The 17113-nt window shown below is 37.5% G+C and overlaps 1 protein-coding gene across 15 annotated transcripts in view; it reads right to left on the reverse strand.

The window, feature by feature from the left end:
* The window catches only part of Rgs7 (regulator of G protein signaling 7), a 433787-nt gene that overhangs the window by 126743 nt on the left and 289931 nt on the right, over window positions 1-17113 (reverse strand). For 11 of the 15 annotated variants that reach the window (XM_017320468.2, XM_011238809.3, XM_006496834.4 and 8 more), the window contains exon 4: window positions 3359-3409. The exons of the other annotated variants lie outside the window; for them this stretch is intronic. In XM_017320468.2, coding sequence (XP_017175957.1) covers window positions 3359-3409 — 51 coding nt within the window. The remainder of the gene's footprint in view (window positions 1-3358; window positions 3410-17113) is intronic. 15 annotated transcript variants of the gene reach the window in all.

Below are 17113 nucleotides of genomic sequence, written 5' to 3' on the forward strand. Positions count from 1 at the left end.
GGAGAGACCAGCAAGAATGCCACACACACTACATTTATGGGAATTCTTGGGCTTATGTTACTTAGCAACAGTGTGTGTGGATGGATAGGAGGCAGGACCCAACACCACAATCTGGCGGCTTCATTATATCTTGGTTATAGAGTTAAAAGGTATCATGAGAGACTGAAACAAAACCAGTGAAAACGAAGAAGGATGTAGGATGCTTGAATCAATCTCCCATTCAAGGGAGGAGAAGTTTTCCCATAGCCTACAGTGAGAATTCAAAAATATTTGTTAAATGAACCAAAGGGTGAATAATTCAACAAAGACACTGATCTTATAATATTCACATGCAGTTCCTATAATGATATTATTCAATTAGACCAAAGTGTAGAAGAAATCCAACACGTTAGACAAATCTGGTATGTTGTGTGATTGTTTTGAAGAGAACACCCCTCTCCCATGGACTCATATATTTGAATGACTGGTCTCTAAGTAGCAGAACTGTTTTAGGAAAAATTAGGAGGTATGGCCTTCTTCAAGAAGGTATGTCACTGAGGGTAGGCTTTGAGATTTAAAAAAAAAAACTCAGTAAAAATGTTCTTTTTCCATCCAATTCATAGATAAGATAGAAGCTCTCAACTACTGTTCCAGTGCCATGTCTGCCAGCCGCTGCCAGGTTCCCTACCATGATGGTTGTGAACTCAAACTCTAAAACTGTAAACAAGGCCTCAAATAAATACTTTTGTTTATAAGTTGTCTTGGTTATGGTGTCTCTTCACAGCACACGAAAGTAATTAAAATAGTTTGTATGGTGGTTGGAATAGATGGCCGCCATTGACTCATGTATCTGAATGCTTGGCCCAAAGATAGTGTCACTATTAGGAGGAGGGGCCTTGTTAGTGTAGGTGTGGCCTTGTTGGAGGAAGTGTGTTGCTTTGGAGGCAGGCGTTGAGGTCTCCTATGCTCAAGCTATGCTCAGTCACAAAGTCTCCTGCTGCTGCCCTTGGATCAAGATGTAAAATTCTCAGCTCCCTCTCAAGCCCCATGTCTACCAGAACACCAGCATGCTTCCTGCCATGATGACGAATGACTACATTTCTGAAACTGTAAGTCAGCCCCAATTAACTATTTCCCTTTAATAAAGTTGCCTTGGTCTTGGTGCCTCTTCACAGCAATAAAATCCAATATTCTTTCTAGTCATGGAGTCTCATAACCGCAATAAAACCCAAACTAAGACAGTTTGTATTGTATATGTGTATAGAATGTGTATATGTATTGTTAATATGACTAAGAATAATCTTGAATTCTGAGTAAAAGATTATGGAGAACTAGTATACTGTGCCTCCATGTCTAAGGATACTAAATTGCTATGATGGAAATGAAAGGTACTTAGGCTTTGCTTATCAAAATGATGAATATTAATGTGCAAAATATGCATATACCTATGTTTTGGACAAGCCCTGAAGATCATGAAACTTACATTGCTCCACATGGGCCATTAGATCCACAATTGGTCTTATTTTTCTCAAAAATCGTATTTCAGAAAATTACTGACATTGATGATTTCAGATTTTCCAATAAGGGTATCAAACAACATTTTGCTATCAGATAGAGCACTAGCCAGGCAGGAACCTGACATTGGATTCTCCCTCATTTTTAAAATGATTCAGGACATTATTGAGTTCCAAAATAGAATAGACATTATAATAGCAACATCATCTACCTTCTAAACAGCTCCATAAATGAGTCCATCAAAGTAACTTTCTTAATGTCATCTGTAAGAGCAGAGTAATTACCAGAGATATTTTGTGTGCAATGTTACACATGCAGGACAATCACCATTGCATTTTGTATTTTAAACCCTATCACAGAGGCTTATACTCTGTATAGGGTAAAGTTGTTCATTCAAATAAACAAACCCACAAGTTAAAAACTAATTTCTGCTTCTCATAATATTATTAAATGCTTAGAATTCATGGTGAATTTCAGGTTAGGATGGACTATAGGGTACATTATACACCAAAATTTTTAAAAGAGAAACTATTAAATCGTTATTGAAAAATATTCTTTGATCTCTATTATCTATATGATTAATATTGTTGGTTGCAAATAAGTAGCACATCGAGGAACTGCTATAGTTGTGCGAATATGGAACATCACATAAAACCAAATCATGGGCTTGACAAAAGCATGGACTCCTTTCACTGTAAGCACTTATTCTCCCTTTTAATGACAATGCAGTGCTAGATAATAGCTGCACCATTCGCTGATTAACACCTTTGGAAGTGTATTCAAAGCTTATGTATCAAATGAGCAAAGGTATATATAGATTGATTTATGCAGAATTATGCTACATTTTCCAATGGCATAGTTTCATTAAACTATTCCAAAGTAAGGGCAATAAACTTTTATCTCCACAATGTATCAAGTTTAAATAATTCAAACGTGGCAATCTGGAGCATGGGAACAGAAGACATAAAGCTTCCGTGCTAGACAGTAGGTGGAGGCTTGTACATGTCGGTGTATGCCCACACTGCCCTCCACCATGCCATCCCTCCCCTGAGAGGAAATCGCAGCTGAAATCTCAGCTCCTTAAAAGCTGTTGGATTGTCAGCCTCTCCTTTTAGAAGCAGACTCATTTGTATTTCAGTGGCACAAACAGTTGGCCACACATGAAAGGCTTTCACATATTTTCAAAAGTCACTGAATGCCTCGTATGTGTAGGGGTTTCTTCCAGAAAACACAAGATGTAAGCTGGTAAGACTTGTTTCACACTTGGGAATTTAGAGCTTTGTTTCAGAACTGACCATGTCTACCAGAGTAACTGAGTTCAGAATTTCAGTGAGAATACTAGACACACACACACACACACACACACACACACACACACACACACACACACACACACACACACACGCGCGCGCGCGCACAAATCAGTATTACAAAAAATAAATTGTTTATAAATTTCATTCAAAAATAGAACTAAGGAAAAAATGATAAATTACTGAGATTCACTTTAAAGTGTCCTAAAGGAATATTTCATGGTTTCATTTGCTATAAATTACATGTATAATTATTTATTGATATATAGCTGAAAATCTATTCTAAAAATCACAGGTAACCATAATTAAATAATATAAAATGGATTACTGTATATGTGAAAATTATATATGTGAAGCAAATTATACAAGTATATATAATGTTAGTTGAATGTATGTTGACTTTGTGTAAATGCTAACCATACAGTTAACGTTTAATTATGTTCATTATCATGAGATTTGCTTGACTATTACTTTAAATTGCCTTGAAAAAAACATGTTTATCAAGACCACAAAGAAAAATATAAAGTCTAGCAATGGGAAAATGATTCATTTACCTGGATCTTCTATAGTTAAGTTCTTTATTAACCATTGAACAATGTCTGACCCTAGAAAAAGAAAAACACAAATAGATGTGAACCTTTTGTTTATGCATTTAACATTAAGAACTCTCCATTTTGGATTCTCATTTCAGTAAAAACCCTTTTAATCATTGCAATAAGAAATAAAGGATCATTCACAGATAAAGTACTGAAAATGCCACTGTGAATACATTTCTCTAGTGAGCCAAGGTGCAAGATAGAAAATTATTAAATATGACTTACCATTAATGGAACATATATATTATGTTTTCATTGATTTAAATGCTTTAGTCATAAGTTTATTGGATGCCATGTTTCAGTTATAAATCTTACCATGGCATGAGTACAATTTTCCAGAAGAGTCCCTTCCCCATTTCTGATTGTCCTTATCTTGTCCTTGTATTATGTCTATCAAGGTCTAGAATGTCTTTGGATCTTTAGTATGCCTTACAGGTGATAGGCCCCTGTGATATTATAGTGCTATTCTTTCTGATTACATGCAGTGTCTTTATTTCTAAGAGCCTCAAGATTCATGGGTACCAGAGAACTTCCCTTGACCCTCCTCTTTGTTTTCTCAGGTACAACATCCACCTGTGCCCATCACAGAAATAGCTGAATCCTTTATCAGAGTATGGACAAAGCACTCAGAGCTCTGTAGTCAAATCCTTAAGGAATATTCCTACAAGGATAACATGGCCACAGAATCAACTAAGCAGGATACAGAGGGCCTCACAGAGACTTTAGTGGCAGTCATGGAGCCTGTATGGGTCTGCACTTGGTTCTTAGCATATACAAGGTGATTGTTTAGCTTGGTCTTCTTGTGAAACTCCTAAGAGTGGGAATGGGCAGCATTGCTGTCTCTTTTCCCAGTTTCAAGACCCTTTTCCTCCTACTGGGTTGCCTTGCCCAGCCTTAATATAAGGGTTTGTGCCTGGTCTTATTGCATTTTGCTATGCCACATTTGGTTGATATCCCCAGGAGACATGCTCCTTTCTGAAGAAAATAAAGGAAGATGAGCGGATCTTGTGTGTGTGTGTGTGTGTGTGTGTGTGTGTGTGTGTGTGTGTGTGTGTGTGTGTGTGTGTGTGTGTGTAGGGACTGGAACGAGTGGAGGGACAAGAGGTTGAGGTTGGGATTATTGTATGAGAAGGAAAAAGTAGTTCTCAAAGCAGAGTTTCAAATTCATTTTCGACTATTTGAAGCACAGTGTCTGCTTACAAATGAGGAGTCCATAAATGTAAGTAAGCAGGTCTCTGCTCCCTAATAAGAATGTGAAAGTATCTCTTGTTGGCTACAAAGTCCCCAAGATTCATCATGCAATCTTTTCGTATGGCATAGATGAAGACTTATTTTACAGTTTGGTTATATGATCAAACTAGATTCTAACAAAAGACAATTGTCTTTCACCTGCTCAAACAGAGAGCAAAGAATCATCTTTAACTGCTATGTGCACATTGCACATTCCATAATACATTAATACAGAAACATTTATTACCTCTGAAAACATCATGTTCACAGGAAAAAAAATCAACCAAAAGGACAGCCCTGACAAGATTCATCCTTGGGATGCTTAGATACTAAGGCTTATTTTTCCAGCTTCCTGACTAATTCTACATAAGACAATACCAATGTTTTCTTCTCTAAAGACTTGCTTCCAGGACAACTTCAAAACAGCTAGTTCACCTGATCCAGCCTTTCAGACTCTTCCAATCATGACTTCATTTAAGCCTGCACTTTCTCAGTATACAGATACAGGGCACCAAGTGCTACAGCCATCTTTCTGAAGACTAACCATTTTTTTTCAAATTTTCATGGGCCCACAAAAGGATGTCAGGAATCAACAGAAAACAATGATTAGAAAACTATGCCTCATGGACAGGAGATGGGGTGGCTGATTTTTGGACTTTCAAGAGATGTTGGATGGTTGTAGTCTTTTAATAGAGGCTGGTTAAAAATAGTTATTGTCTTGAACAGGGATAAAGAAAAATTTAGGAACTTAGACTCAAGAATTTCTTTATTTCCTTTTTTTTTTCTTTCTTAAAGAAGGGGATTGAGAAGAAAGAGGGGAAATGGCAGGAATATTTTAGGAATAGTAAGAAAAAACAGGAGGTAGGTTATTGAATCTAGTCTTAAACTGAAAAACATTTTACAGCCACTTACATTGATCAAGATCTTAGTATTTTGATACAAAATTAATGTTATATTTTGTCACATTTGTACAGAATTTTGTATATTGATATAAAAATAAGGTTATTTTGATACATTGGTATTGCTTATTATGCATTGATACAAATTTAAGATTATTTTGATACACATTATGTGTGTATGTTTTCAATGTTTATTTGAGGCATTATACTTATATAATTTTAAAATATGCAACATAATGTTCTAGTCTTCTTGAAAACTGCTATTATAAACCATATGGGATGATTAAAAATGGAGGAGTTAGAGAAAGGACTGAAGGAGCTGAAGGAGTTTGCAACCCCATAGAAGAACAACAATATCAACCAACTTGAGCCCCCTCCCCCCAGCACCCAGAGATGCCAGGGACTAAACTACCAACCAAAGAGTACACATGGAGGGACTCATGGCTCCAGCTGCATATGTTGCAGAGGATGGCCTTGTCTGCTATCAATGGGAGAAGAAGCCATTGGACCTGTGAAGCATTGATATGCCAGTGTAGGGGAATGCCAGGGTGGTGATGTGGGGAGTGGGTGGGTGGGTAGGGGAGCACCCTCATAGAAGCAGAGGGAGGGGAAACTGGAAAGGAGATAACAATTGAAATGTAAATAAAGAAAATATCCAATAATAATTAATTTAAATGTATAAGTTATAAACTATAAGGGCTGGTTAAGAAATACAATAATCAGACAATCAAACTCATGGTAATGTCATATACTAGTCTAGATCATCATAGAAATATGCATTCTGGGTTGAAAAGATAATAGGTAGTTTGAAAAAGGCAAAATTTGCTTGTTCAGATATGCTATGAATAGATAGATGATCTTCAAAAACCTCAGAGACCCACAGAATATGACATTTAAAGATACCCTTATTAATTTAAAGCTTTTTAAACATTGAGACAAGTCAACTCCTGGCAGCACCCCATTTGACTTGGAAGAAGAAGACGAACACTAAAGGACCTCCATTTGGAGATAGCATCATTTATGGCGAGGTAGCCACTGAGCAATGAAAATGCCCTAATTTCATCCGCTGACAGTATGTTATAAAGAAAGGACAAATGGATACAGGGAAGTTGACTCCCAAGCTCTGCCAACACAGGGTAAGCAAGTCCTTCACAATCCCTGCTTTACAAAAGGTCTGTCAGATATTCTCAACCAGAAGGCTGGAGATGATGCTCCAGTATTTTGTAGAGTATTGGGGACTATCCAGGTAGCCAGATGTTTCTGTCATTCCTATAATTTTTGGAAACTGTGTCCCTTCACTTCCTGTATACTCAAATAATATTTTTTTCCTTCTCAAGTCTCTGATGAGGTTGAAGGTTAGATATTAGTCTTATTAAAATCTTAAGTTGTTTAAAATTTAAGAAGATATTATAGGTCTAAGAAGATGTTTTCAAGTTGATAATGAAAGTTAGGATACATATTGAATTAAATAAAGAACTCTGAACTCACCAGGATATTATAGAATACTTTCTTCTGACTTGCCAAATACAAACTGGCTGGGCTTTTTGAATGTAACTATTACCTAATAATTTTCATAATTGTTATCATTGTGTTTCATTTATATTTTTAAAAACTGTTTATTAGACTAAAAGGGGGAATTGTAGAGAGGATATCTTGTGAACTATATGGATGTATTACTTATCAATTAAAAAAAAAACTATGGCCTAAAGGAAAGGGTAGACTAGAAGTTGGGACATCCAGGTCGGGGGAAAAAGAATTCTGGGATACAGTGAGGTTTGGAGATTCACCCAGGAAGATGTGACAAGACAGACATTTGATACCTGAACACAAGTGACCAGCCATGTGGCAGAATGTAGATTAGAATAAATGGGCTAATTTATGATTTAGTCAAAGAAGAGCCTAGCCAAATGACTACAAATATGTGTACAAAATATATTTGTAAATAAATTTTCAGTCTGAGTCTTATTTCTTGGAGCATGGAGCTGGGAGAAGAACCAGATCTAACTTCTACAAGTATCTGCTACATTCTAATGACTACATTTTATTTATGAAATGAAAATGGAGTTGCCACAGTACCCTAATATAATAAAGAATAGACTCCATTTATTGTTCTCTATCTATATATTGAGTGCTAGGGAAAGATATATTCATTTGGCAGATCTAGAATTTTAGGCTAAAGAAAATTGGATTTTTTTCTTATCAATAAGGCACATGTTTTTCAGCAGACAAATAATACAATCAAAGTGCTTTAAGAAATTGTAGGTACAATGCTAAGGTGGAGAGAGAGAGAGAGAGAGAGAGAGAGAGAGAGAGAGAGAGAGAGAGAGAGAGAGAGAGAGAGAGAGAGAATTTTAGGCCCATCTCTTTGATGGACGTAGATGTAAATTTTCTCAACAAAATATTTCCAAATTGAATTCAAGAACATATTAAAAACACCATCCACCATGATCCAGTCAGCTTCATCTAGAGAGGAAGGACATTTCAACATATGTAAATCATTAAACATGATCCATCATAAAAATGGCCTAGTTGGCTATCATTGGGAAGAGAGGCCCCTTGGTCTTCCAAACTTTATATGCCTCAGTACAGGGGAACACCAGGGCCAAGAAGTGGGAGTGGGTGGATAGGGGAGTGGGGGGGTATGGGGGGACTTTTGGGATAGCATTTGAAATGTAAATGAAGAAAATACCTAATAAATTTAAAAAACTAACTTAAAAACAGAAGCCACATGAACATCTCATTAGATACAGAAGAGGCCTTTGACAAAATCCAACATTTCTACATGATAAAGGTCCTAGAGAATGTAAGGATGTAGGGGGCATATGTCAATTTAATAAAGGAGGTGTGCAACAAGCCCACAGATGATGTCATGCCAAGTAGAGAAAAACGAGTCTGAATCAGAGAAGCACTCCTGATGAACAGTGATGGATGCGCTCATGGGTGACCAAGATACAGAAAACAGGCAGCTGATGTGGAGCCATCCCCAAATAAGTCACTCATACCACCCCCTTGAAAGCTCATGGAACAGTGCAGAAGATGGAACAGAAAATTCATAAGAGCCATAAGATACGGTAAAAGGTGAAGAGATGCCATTGTTTAAACATGATACAGTTATTGTAATCATTAACAGGAGTCAGCTGCAGTTACCTGCATTGTGCCAACACAAGACCAACCCTAACAGGCAACAGGCTCATTGGCTTTTGCCATTCGCCTCACAACAAAGTGGACTGAATTCTCATAGCTCCTGCTCTTAAATCTCTGGAGCTGAAGCAATTAGTTTGAGGATGAAACTGTGTTTGCATACTTTCTGATTCTCAGCTTGGGATGGGATTCCTAGTCTCCTTTTTCTTCCTATTCTTCTTTATTCTTCCTATCCTCAGAGGAGGGGAGAAAGTTAAGACCATAGAGCATAAATATTGCAGGATAGGTGGATTGAAACACATTTTAGAAAGAACAGATCTTGACAGACAAAACAAGGGGTGAACACTATAGCTTCCTCTCAGATTCCTCTACATTTCCACAGTTAGGGAGGCACTTGGAGTCAGAATTTTGAATAAAATGAATATGCATTTCTGTCTTAGGAGTACAAACCAGCTTTATTCTGTGGAATTACTATATTTCTGAAGAGCAGAGTACGAGGTTCTTTTTTGGCATGTGAAGAAAGACACATTTCATGCATTCTAATAGCTATTTAAAGGAACCTTGTGCTATAGTTGTGTGTGATTACGTTTTTGTAATTTCATCTCTTTAAGTAAAGAATTAACTGTCTAGGACTAGATAGATGGTTCAGTAGGTAAGCAAACTTGTACAAGCAATGGGGTCATGGTATCAGATCCCACTACCAACCTAAAAAGCTGGCTATGACTGTTGCATACACTTGTAGCCCAATGCTATGGGAGGTGAAGAGAAATGGCTATGGCTTGCTAACTGCCAGGCAACCATGTCTCAAGCACACAGACCCACCCACAACACACACATATATCACATTCATATACATCTTCAAAAAAGAATTTATTTCTCAAGCCGGGTGTGGTGGCACACGCCTTTAATCCCAGCACTCGGGAGGCAGAGGCAGGCAGATTTCTGAGTTCAAGGCCAGCCTGGTCTACAAAATGAGTTCCAGGACAGCCAGGGCTACACAGAGAAACCCTGTCTCGAAAAACCAAAAAAAAAAAAAAAAAAAAACAACCAAACAAACAAACAAGAATTTATTTCTCTAAAAGAACATGGGAGAATTTTTTTCTGGAATGTTATACACCAGGCACCTTTAAAGAGAATTCAATTTGCATAGTTTTAAAAGTTAACATCTTATCACAGGTTGAAATTGGATGTAACTTAGAATGTAAAGCCCAATTTCTCAATTGTCTATAACTAATATGAATGAGACATAAAAATCAATTGACACAAAAATAATCAAAGAAATCTGATTGTCTCAGTAGATATCAAATCATTTTTAAATCTTGGTCTATGACAATTAAAAATATAGAGAAATGAAGTTATAAAAATTCCAAGTAAATAAACAGAATTGGTAAAGAATTATACCGAGCAAAGTAAGCCAGACCCAGATGGACACTCTGCATGTGTTCTCTCTCTTATTTGGATCCTAGTCAGACCTTTAGATTTAAATGATTAACTTGAATATTTCAGAGCCAGGAGAGGGAATATGTACAGGCTGTTGCAGGTGGGGATGCCTTCAGGAAAGGGGGGTAGTGGGACATAGCTGCTATGAAAGTGAGGGAGCAGGCGCTGAGGGTAGAGCTCTATGTCTTCTTGTGTGCTATAAGGCTCTATTCTAGTCACGTGTGGATTACCATTGTCTCCTCTTTAGGAACGAACAGTTTATCATAATTCAACAACCCTCTTTATTACTTATGTCTCTTGTTGTAGTAATATCCCCTTTGTGTGAGATTAACATACCTATTCCAACTTTGCCTTGACTCAGCTTTGCATGATAGTTGTTTCCTAAGAGCTAGGGAGATGTCAGTAAGAAAAAAAATCTTCATTATATTTTTTGGGAGTAGAGAGACAGTAAACAATTAACTATTCAAATCATGATGACTACAGTAAAGAAAGTCACATGTTGGGGGTAAAGTAAGGTTTGAGTTGTCGGTATAAAGAAAAAAAAGGCACTTTAATCTGTTATATGAATTCCTGGAGCAGAAGAATCCAGGCTAAGGATAACAAATCCCAAAGCTCAAAGGTAGAATACTGATAGGAGCATTAGGGAAATGGGAATGTACAGCAACAAAGAGATTACAGAAAACATGACACAGTGTGTTTAAGACCTTTGCATTTTCCTGAGTGTGAGCTGAGAAAAGGGAATATTTGCTTGCTCATGAAAATTGCTATGTCAAAGACAGATTATTCATACTGAATGATGATGCAAAAAGAAAAATAATATCTATAGTGGTAGTGATGGTGGTGGTGGTAATGATATGATGATAATGATAAAAAATGAGAAAAACATTTTCTCGGAAATTCTAGGCTTAAGTAATTAAAGGAAACCTTGCTTTAGAGTGTTCACCCTATATGTTGTTGGAATGGAAACCAGACAATGACACTAGCCCACCTCCGAATTATTGGCCACAGTCAAAGAATCGAGATTCTTCTATGAACTCTTGCTTCTAGTTAAACATTGCTGGACTTATTAAATATAGAGAAACCCCAAAATTCAATGATTTAAGCACATCAGGAGAAAGTCCCATTGGAGTTAGAACCCCTCTCTGCACTGATTCCTCCATGATAGGTTCACGGCAGAGAAAGAAATAAAGGTTGACCATACATAATATACCAACTATAAAACTGAAAATTAGAATATTTTGGTTCTCTTTTCCCTGGAGAGCAAGAGGCACAAATTAAATTAAACTCCATACATCAAGAGCTTCCAGAAATGCAACAATATGTTAGTTAACATTTATAAGATCAGCCTATCTGTGGTTTTATGGCTTTCAAATTAATATATTTTGGGGACCTATGGTGGAAAAGTGTGAGCTCTATCAAAGCTTGATTATCTCATCAGAAACTGTGTCACCACCTCCTTCCCAAATGGCTTTTCCTCTGTCAGTGTGGCCCAGTGCCTGGTAAAGTCATACAGTCAGTCGGTTTTCATATAGCTGTGTAAGTCACATACAGATTGCTCTGGCCTCTAACCAGGATTGGGATGCATTCCACTTTAGCCAAATGGAATACATATCAAACGTAAAATGAAATGATTTCTTTTTTGGTATGGACTCAAGCAGCCTAAATACTTTAAGAGAGGGCTGGGAGAATATAATTCCCAATTCTGATTCATTGGGGTGAGGTTTTGTTTTGTTTTGTTTTGTTTTGTTCTATTTCTTTTCAAGTTGCAGTGGAATCTTTCACAGAAAGTATGTGGTTGACTCTTAGAGGATGAGAATCTATCTTTTCAGAAAAATCCATACATCCATAGAGATCTAAAAGCTGAAGGATGTCTGGCCCCCCCATCCTTCCTGCACCAGGGTAAAACTAGCCTGACAGAATGTCAGATAGAAAAGACAGGCAGTCCAGTGAAGGAGCTAGAGAGTAGGCAGCTACCTCAGAAGTCTACAGCAAGGACAGCAAGAAGGACTAGAGAAACAGAACTAGATCCCAAAGTGCCTATTGCCTCTTGAGTTACAGATATGGAAGCCAGGTAGAAAGTAAGAGTTTACTGTAATGGGATGGACCCATAACATTAGCACTTGTGGGCCTAAGGTGGAAAGATAGTGAGTTCTAGGTCAGCCTAAGATAGAAAGACCCTATGCCAAACACACACACAGAATGAATCAGAATCTTTCTACTTGGATATCAGGGTATCTGTGGATAAAGGTGGCAGCAGTATTAATAAATATGGAGAAGAGAGCTTACACTGCTCATGTTCAGGAGATAGACCACAACCCACACCCAATGCTGAGAAACTGAACAGCACAGGGCAGGTTCAAAAGATTTGTAGGACAAAAATGAGTCACTGAAATCCAGGAAGGAATCCATCCAAGGTCCCAGGCTTCTCCCACAAAGCTATGATGCTCAAGAAAAATAAGAGATGGGACTGAGAGGTTGAGGGAAGATGGCTTAGTTTGAGGCTCTCCTGGACTATGTAGTAAAATGAAACACTGAAGTGGAAAGAGAAGCAGAAAGGAAGTGAGGTCAGTGATAGTCACCTGGAACTCAAAAGATAACGTACACAGAGGATATAAGGATGAGTCACATCATCATTTCTCTTATTGACTGCTCTTCTGTCTTGGTATCAGTTGACGGGAAAGAGGCTTGAATGGACATGGAAATGAGTGATTCAATACAGGAAGAAAAGATGTGTGGGCCAGCCATGCCCACTGTGTTGCTCTCTTTGGTCAGTTTAAAACAAGCTGCATCAAGGGATAAAACACTGACAGAGACTCTGCTCTCCACACTCTGGCTCATGCCTGCCACTGAAACTGTGCACCTTGATAATCAGCCACCTCCTTTAATATACACCAACAAAACCTTATCAAGAGATTTAAGATGTTACTAGAAAGTAGAACTATAGAAATCTTACCTACCCCCAGCTCCTTAATGTGACCCAACATTATCAAAGTGATGTTTTCATATCCTATTTGTAAGGGATGAAAGCAAGTGATGGTGCTGCCGAGAGTCTGCCTGACCGGGTCTGTCGGCTTGATAGTGTAACTGACCTTGTTAAGTCCTACTCTTGGCAAAGTCTCCACCTAGGAACTGAAGAGGAGAATGTCCTCAAGTCACCTCACTGTCACTGGGCATTCATTCAAAGAATGGCAGTGATCGTCTCTTCTACATGAAAGACTTAAAGTGCTGAGCTGTCAAATAGCATACTCAGATCACCAGTCCTAGATTTCCAGCCTCTTCTCTTTATAAAAAGGATCTTACCTCTTTATAATCTTTTCTTATCTGTATCTCTCAAGTTCTGCTTTAAAATTCAGAGAGGGCACAGTCCAACAGTACTGATCCCATGACCTCAAATTATCCCCCTTAATGCTTACTCAGCACTAACACTTGCCCTTTCTGGTATATAGAATGAGATTGTGCTGACAATTAGGCAAGGCTGTATAAACAGCAGCATGCACTTATGTTAGGCTCCATACAATGTTGTCTGAAGGTCAATTTTTAAAAAATGAACAGCCCACATACTGCAGTGAAAATTTTGATTTCTTTTGAAAACCATAGCAATATTATGGGAAAATGTTTTGGTTTAATCCCAGGTGTGGGATATGGGGCTATGTCAGTTTATCCACAGCAGCTGACTATGATTTGTCTCATGCTCTAACACAGGCATGACTTTGCCAGCTGCAGATAGTTTCTGCAATTGTGTAATGTTTGGGGACCTTTCAGAGGGTCTATAAATCATAGGGCCCTGAGAGGCTTTTGGCTGCAGTTTGTTAAGTAGTCATATGCAAAGAGGAAACAAGAATAAATTAGGTATGCTGTTAGTGGAAATATAAATTTGCCCCAAGGATCTCAGTGCCCCTAATCAGCAGCAAGTAGTCTAATGATAATGTTGCCTCCTTTTTCTCTATTTTTGCTCTCCTATCTCATGTTAGGGTGGTTGAAAGGGTGGGAAAAGGGGGATAGAGAAGGGTGGAAGAAAGAAGAACCGACAAGGTAGCAAAAGTCTGGTGAGAACATAACACTTTATAAGTTTTAGATTGACAAGACCAATATGTGTTTGCCTGTAATGTGTCACTTGTCTACAAGTTTTTGAGAAATGAACTTTAGAAAGCCCTTCTTATTCCCAATGATGTCACAGAATGGCTAAGATAGTTGCTAGGCCAGGAACATACCTTTTCAGTCATTTCTTGGACCTGGAAATGGCTCACCTCATATCTTCATTCATTAGTATGCTATGAGTACTTCTTATTTTCCAGGGGGCACCATGATTATGAGATGTCTACAGTCACGTGAGAGAAGAAAACCATTCTCATAAAAAAACTATGTGTAAACATTTCTATGTGAGGGCTTCAGAAGAAAAAAATCATCCCCAACTATGGTAACTGGAAAAATCCAATTACCTTCAGGTTTGTATAAGAAAGTCCAAGACTACCACAACCAATCTTTTGGAAGATTCGATAAATGCCATGGCTGTGTGTGAATAAATTATTTCCATTTGACTGAAGTTTTTAAGTTTCACTCTGCTCATCTACTAAGTAGTTCTTCAGACACACTGTTTTGTCACTACTGAGAATATACCATGAAACATGGAAACATTCAACAAATCTCTTCACTGTTAGAGTTGCCAACATTTTTCTTGATTATTAAAGAAGTAAAATGTATTCAATTCCTCTAACTATGACTAAACATCTATTATAATAAACGTTAAAACCATTGACCAATCAAGCCTAATTTTATACTAAAGCAAAGCCTTTAGGTTAATTTGTTCCCAACAAAGTTTAGTATCTTGTCTGTAAATTTTAAATTAAATGATCACTTCATACTGATCAATGGCATTAAATGTTAAATTCATTTTATGTTAATTTTATTAATGTTTTGTTATACTGATTTCGCCATTTTGATCAAGTAAACTATGTTTCTATTTTTATTTATTGAAATGCATTTATTCAATTTAATTGAAGAAATTGCAAATCATATTCTTGAAATAATTTCACTTACAAAGGTTTCCCCTCCCTTGCTTTCTAGAAGGCAATATTTAAATGTCTCTCATAAGAATCAGGACATATTGGAATAAGACACTGACATGCTCTAGTTTTCCACTTTATATATGTCTCTTCAAACTGAATAATCACCCCTAGATACCTTCCATAAGAACATAGGACATCATTAGAAAACCAAGTATGTCATTGACTCAAGACATCTGTTCAGACCTTAACTAGGTCATAGTTACTGTTTAATTTACAGGTCACAAGAAAGGTGTTCACTCAAAAGCTATTAATTTAGAACTCGGCAAACACAGCTCAAAAGATTAGTGCAGAAATTGCCTGAAGCATACAAGGCAGGTTAAGATAATATGGGATATAAAAAAACAATATAGAGAGAGGTTATATGATACCAAATTAGGTTTAAATTCCTCCACAAAAAATTCACACACACACCTCATATCAGCAACAACATGACAACAACAGAAACAAAAACAAAACCATAAAGAAGTGAGCTCCAGAAATGCCATATAGCTGGATTGGCATCAGTGTTTCAGACCGCTGAGAGAAGACAGGCAGCAGAGGCCCATTCACAGTATTTTAGAGGAGAACAAAGATCTTCACTGGGAACTGTACTGGAAGCCATTCACATGGATTCTGTCAAATAACTAAGCTGTAATCTGCCCATGTCCTGATAACCTGAGTGGCTGAATTCAGAAGTCATGGACTGAGTTGTCCGAAAGAGGAAAGTTTGAGCCTGTTGTGGCATAGCTACTGTTTACTGCTTATAGTCAGATCTGCAATCAAGACAGCAGAAAGATCTAAAAAATGTAGTTTGGTGAAGAAAGAAGCACAAGGAAGCTTGAAGTATGGCCCAATTTTAACAAATTAATCATTGATATGCTTATTTGATTTGGAGGACTATAAACATTTTTATAGCTGAGTGTGTTTTATTAATGTTTCAACAAACTGCTTCACAGGTTAAGCAGATAATTGCTGTTTCCAGGACTGTGGTGTAGCTAATACAACATGCATGTATTTATTTCCTAGGGAAAACTTAGGGGTATAAAAACATTTGGGTATATTCCCTCCCAGTTCTGGAGGCCGGAAGTCTTAACCGGCAGGGTGAGGAGCATCCTAACTCTTTATTCCTCTCTCCCAGAGTTTATAGCTGCCAGCATTCTTCACAGGCACTGGAATCCAAGTGGGTCTTGGTCTTCACACAGCCTTCTATCTAGCCTCCATTCTTTTATTTTAATTAGATATTTTCTTTATTTACATTTCAAATTTTATCCCCTTTCCTAGTTTCCCCTCTGAAACACCCTTTATCCCCTATCCCTTCCCCCTGCTCACTAACCCACCCACTCTCCCTTCTTGTCCTGAAATTCCCTTACCCTGAAGTGATATTTTCTAGTTCCATCCATTCTTAATCTCCTGTAGTTATTTCTCTTCACAGAATGTATAGCTCACTCACATAGGAAGATTTAATTGAATTCTTTAATTTCATTCAATTGATAAAGTCCCCCTTCTCAAATAAGAACACATTCACCTGTTGATTAATGTGTGGACAATCAGTGTTCCCCCTTGGGCATGCAATAGCACTCAGCCTTGTAAGTTCACCGTAGCTAAATAAGCTGTTAAACTGATCCAGCCTTTCAGTTTGGACAAAACATAAATATGAAAAAAAAGATGTTTTTATAACATTCTAGACTGCCTTGAAGAACAAAGAGGAACATTTTTACTCATTTGTACACCGTTATATATTTGAGAAAATATCATCTGAATTGTACAAACACTGTTTTTCTCTCAAATAGATTATGGTATTTTATCTACAGAGGCAATTTAGGATCATTTCTGTGAGTAGAAAGGAAACAAGGGAGATGGTTGTTATATTGCAAATGTGGAATGGAGACAGAAGGGTAATGGAGTTAACGTTTACATTGCAAATGCTGACAGACAGACAGGCAGACATGCAGTGTTGG

The sequence above is a fragment of the Mus musculus genome, chromosome 1, assembly GCF_000001635.26.
Source record: "Mus musculus strain C57BL/6J chromosome 1, GRCm38.p6 C57BL/6J".
In the NCBI taxonomy this organism is placed as follows: Eukaryota; Metazoa; Chordata; class Mammalia; order Rodentia; family Muridae; genus Mus; species Mus musculus.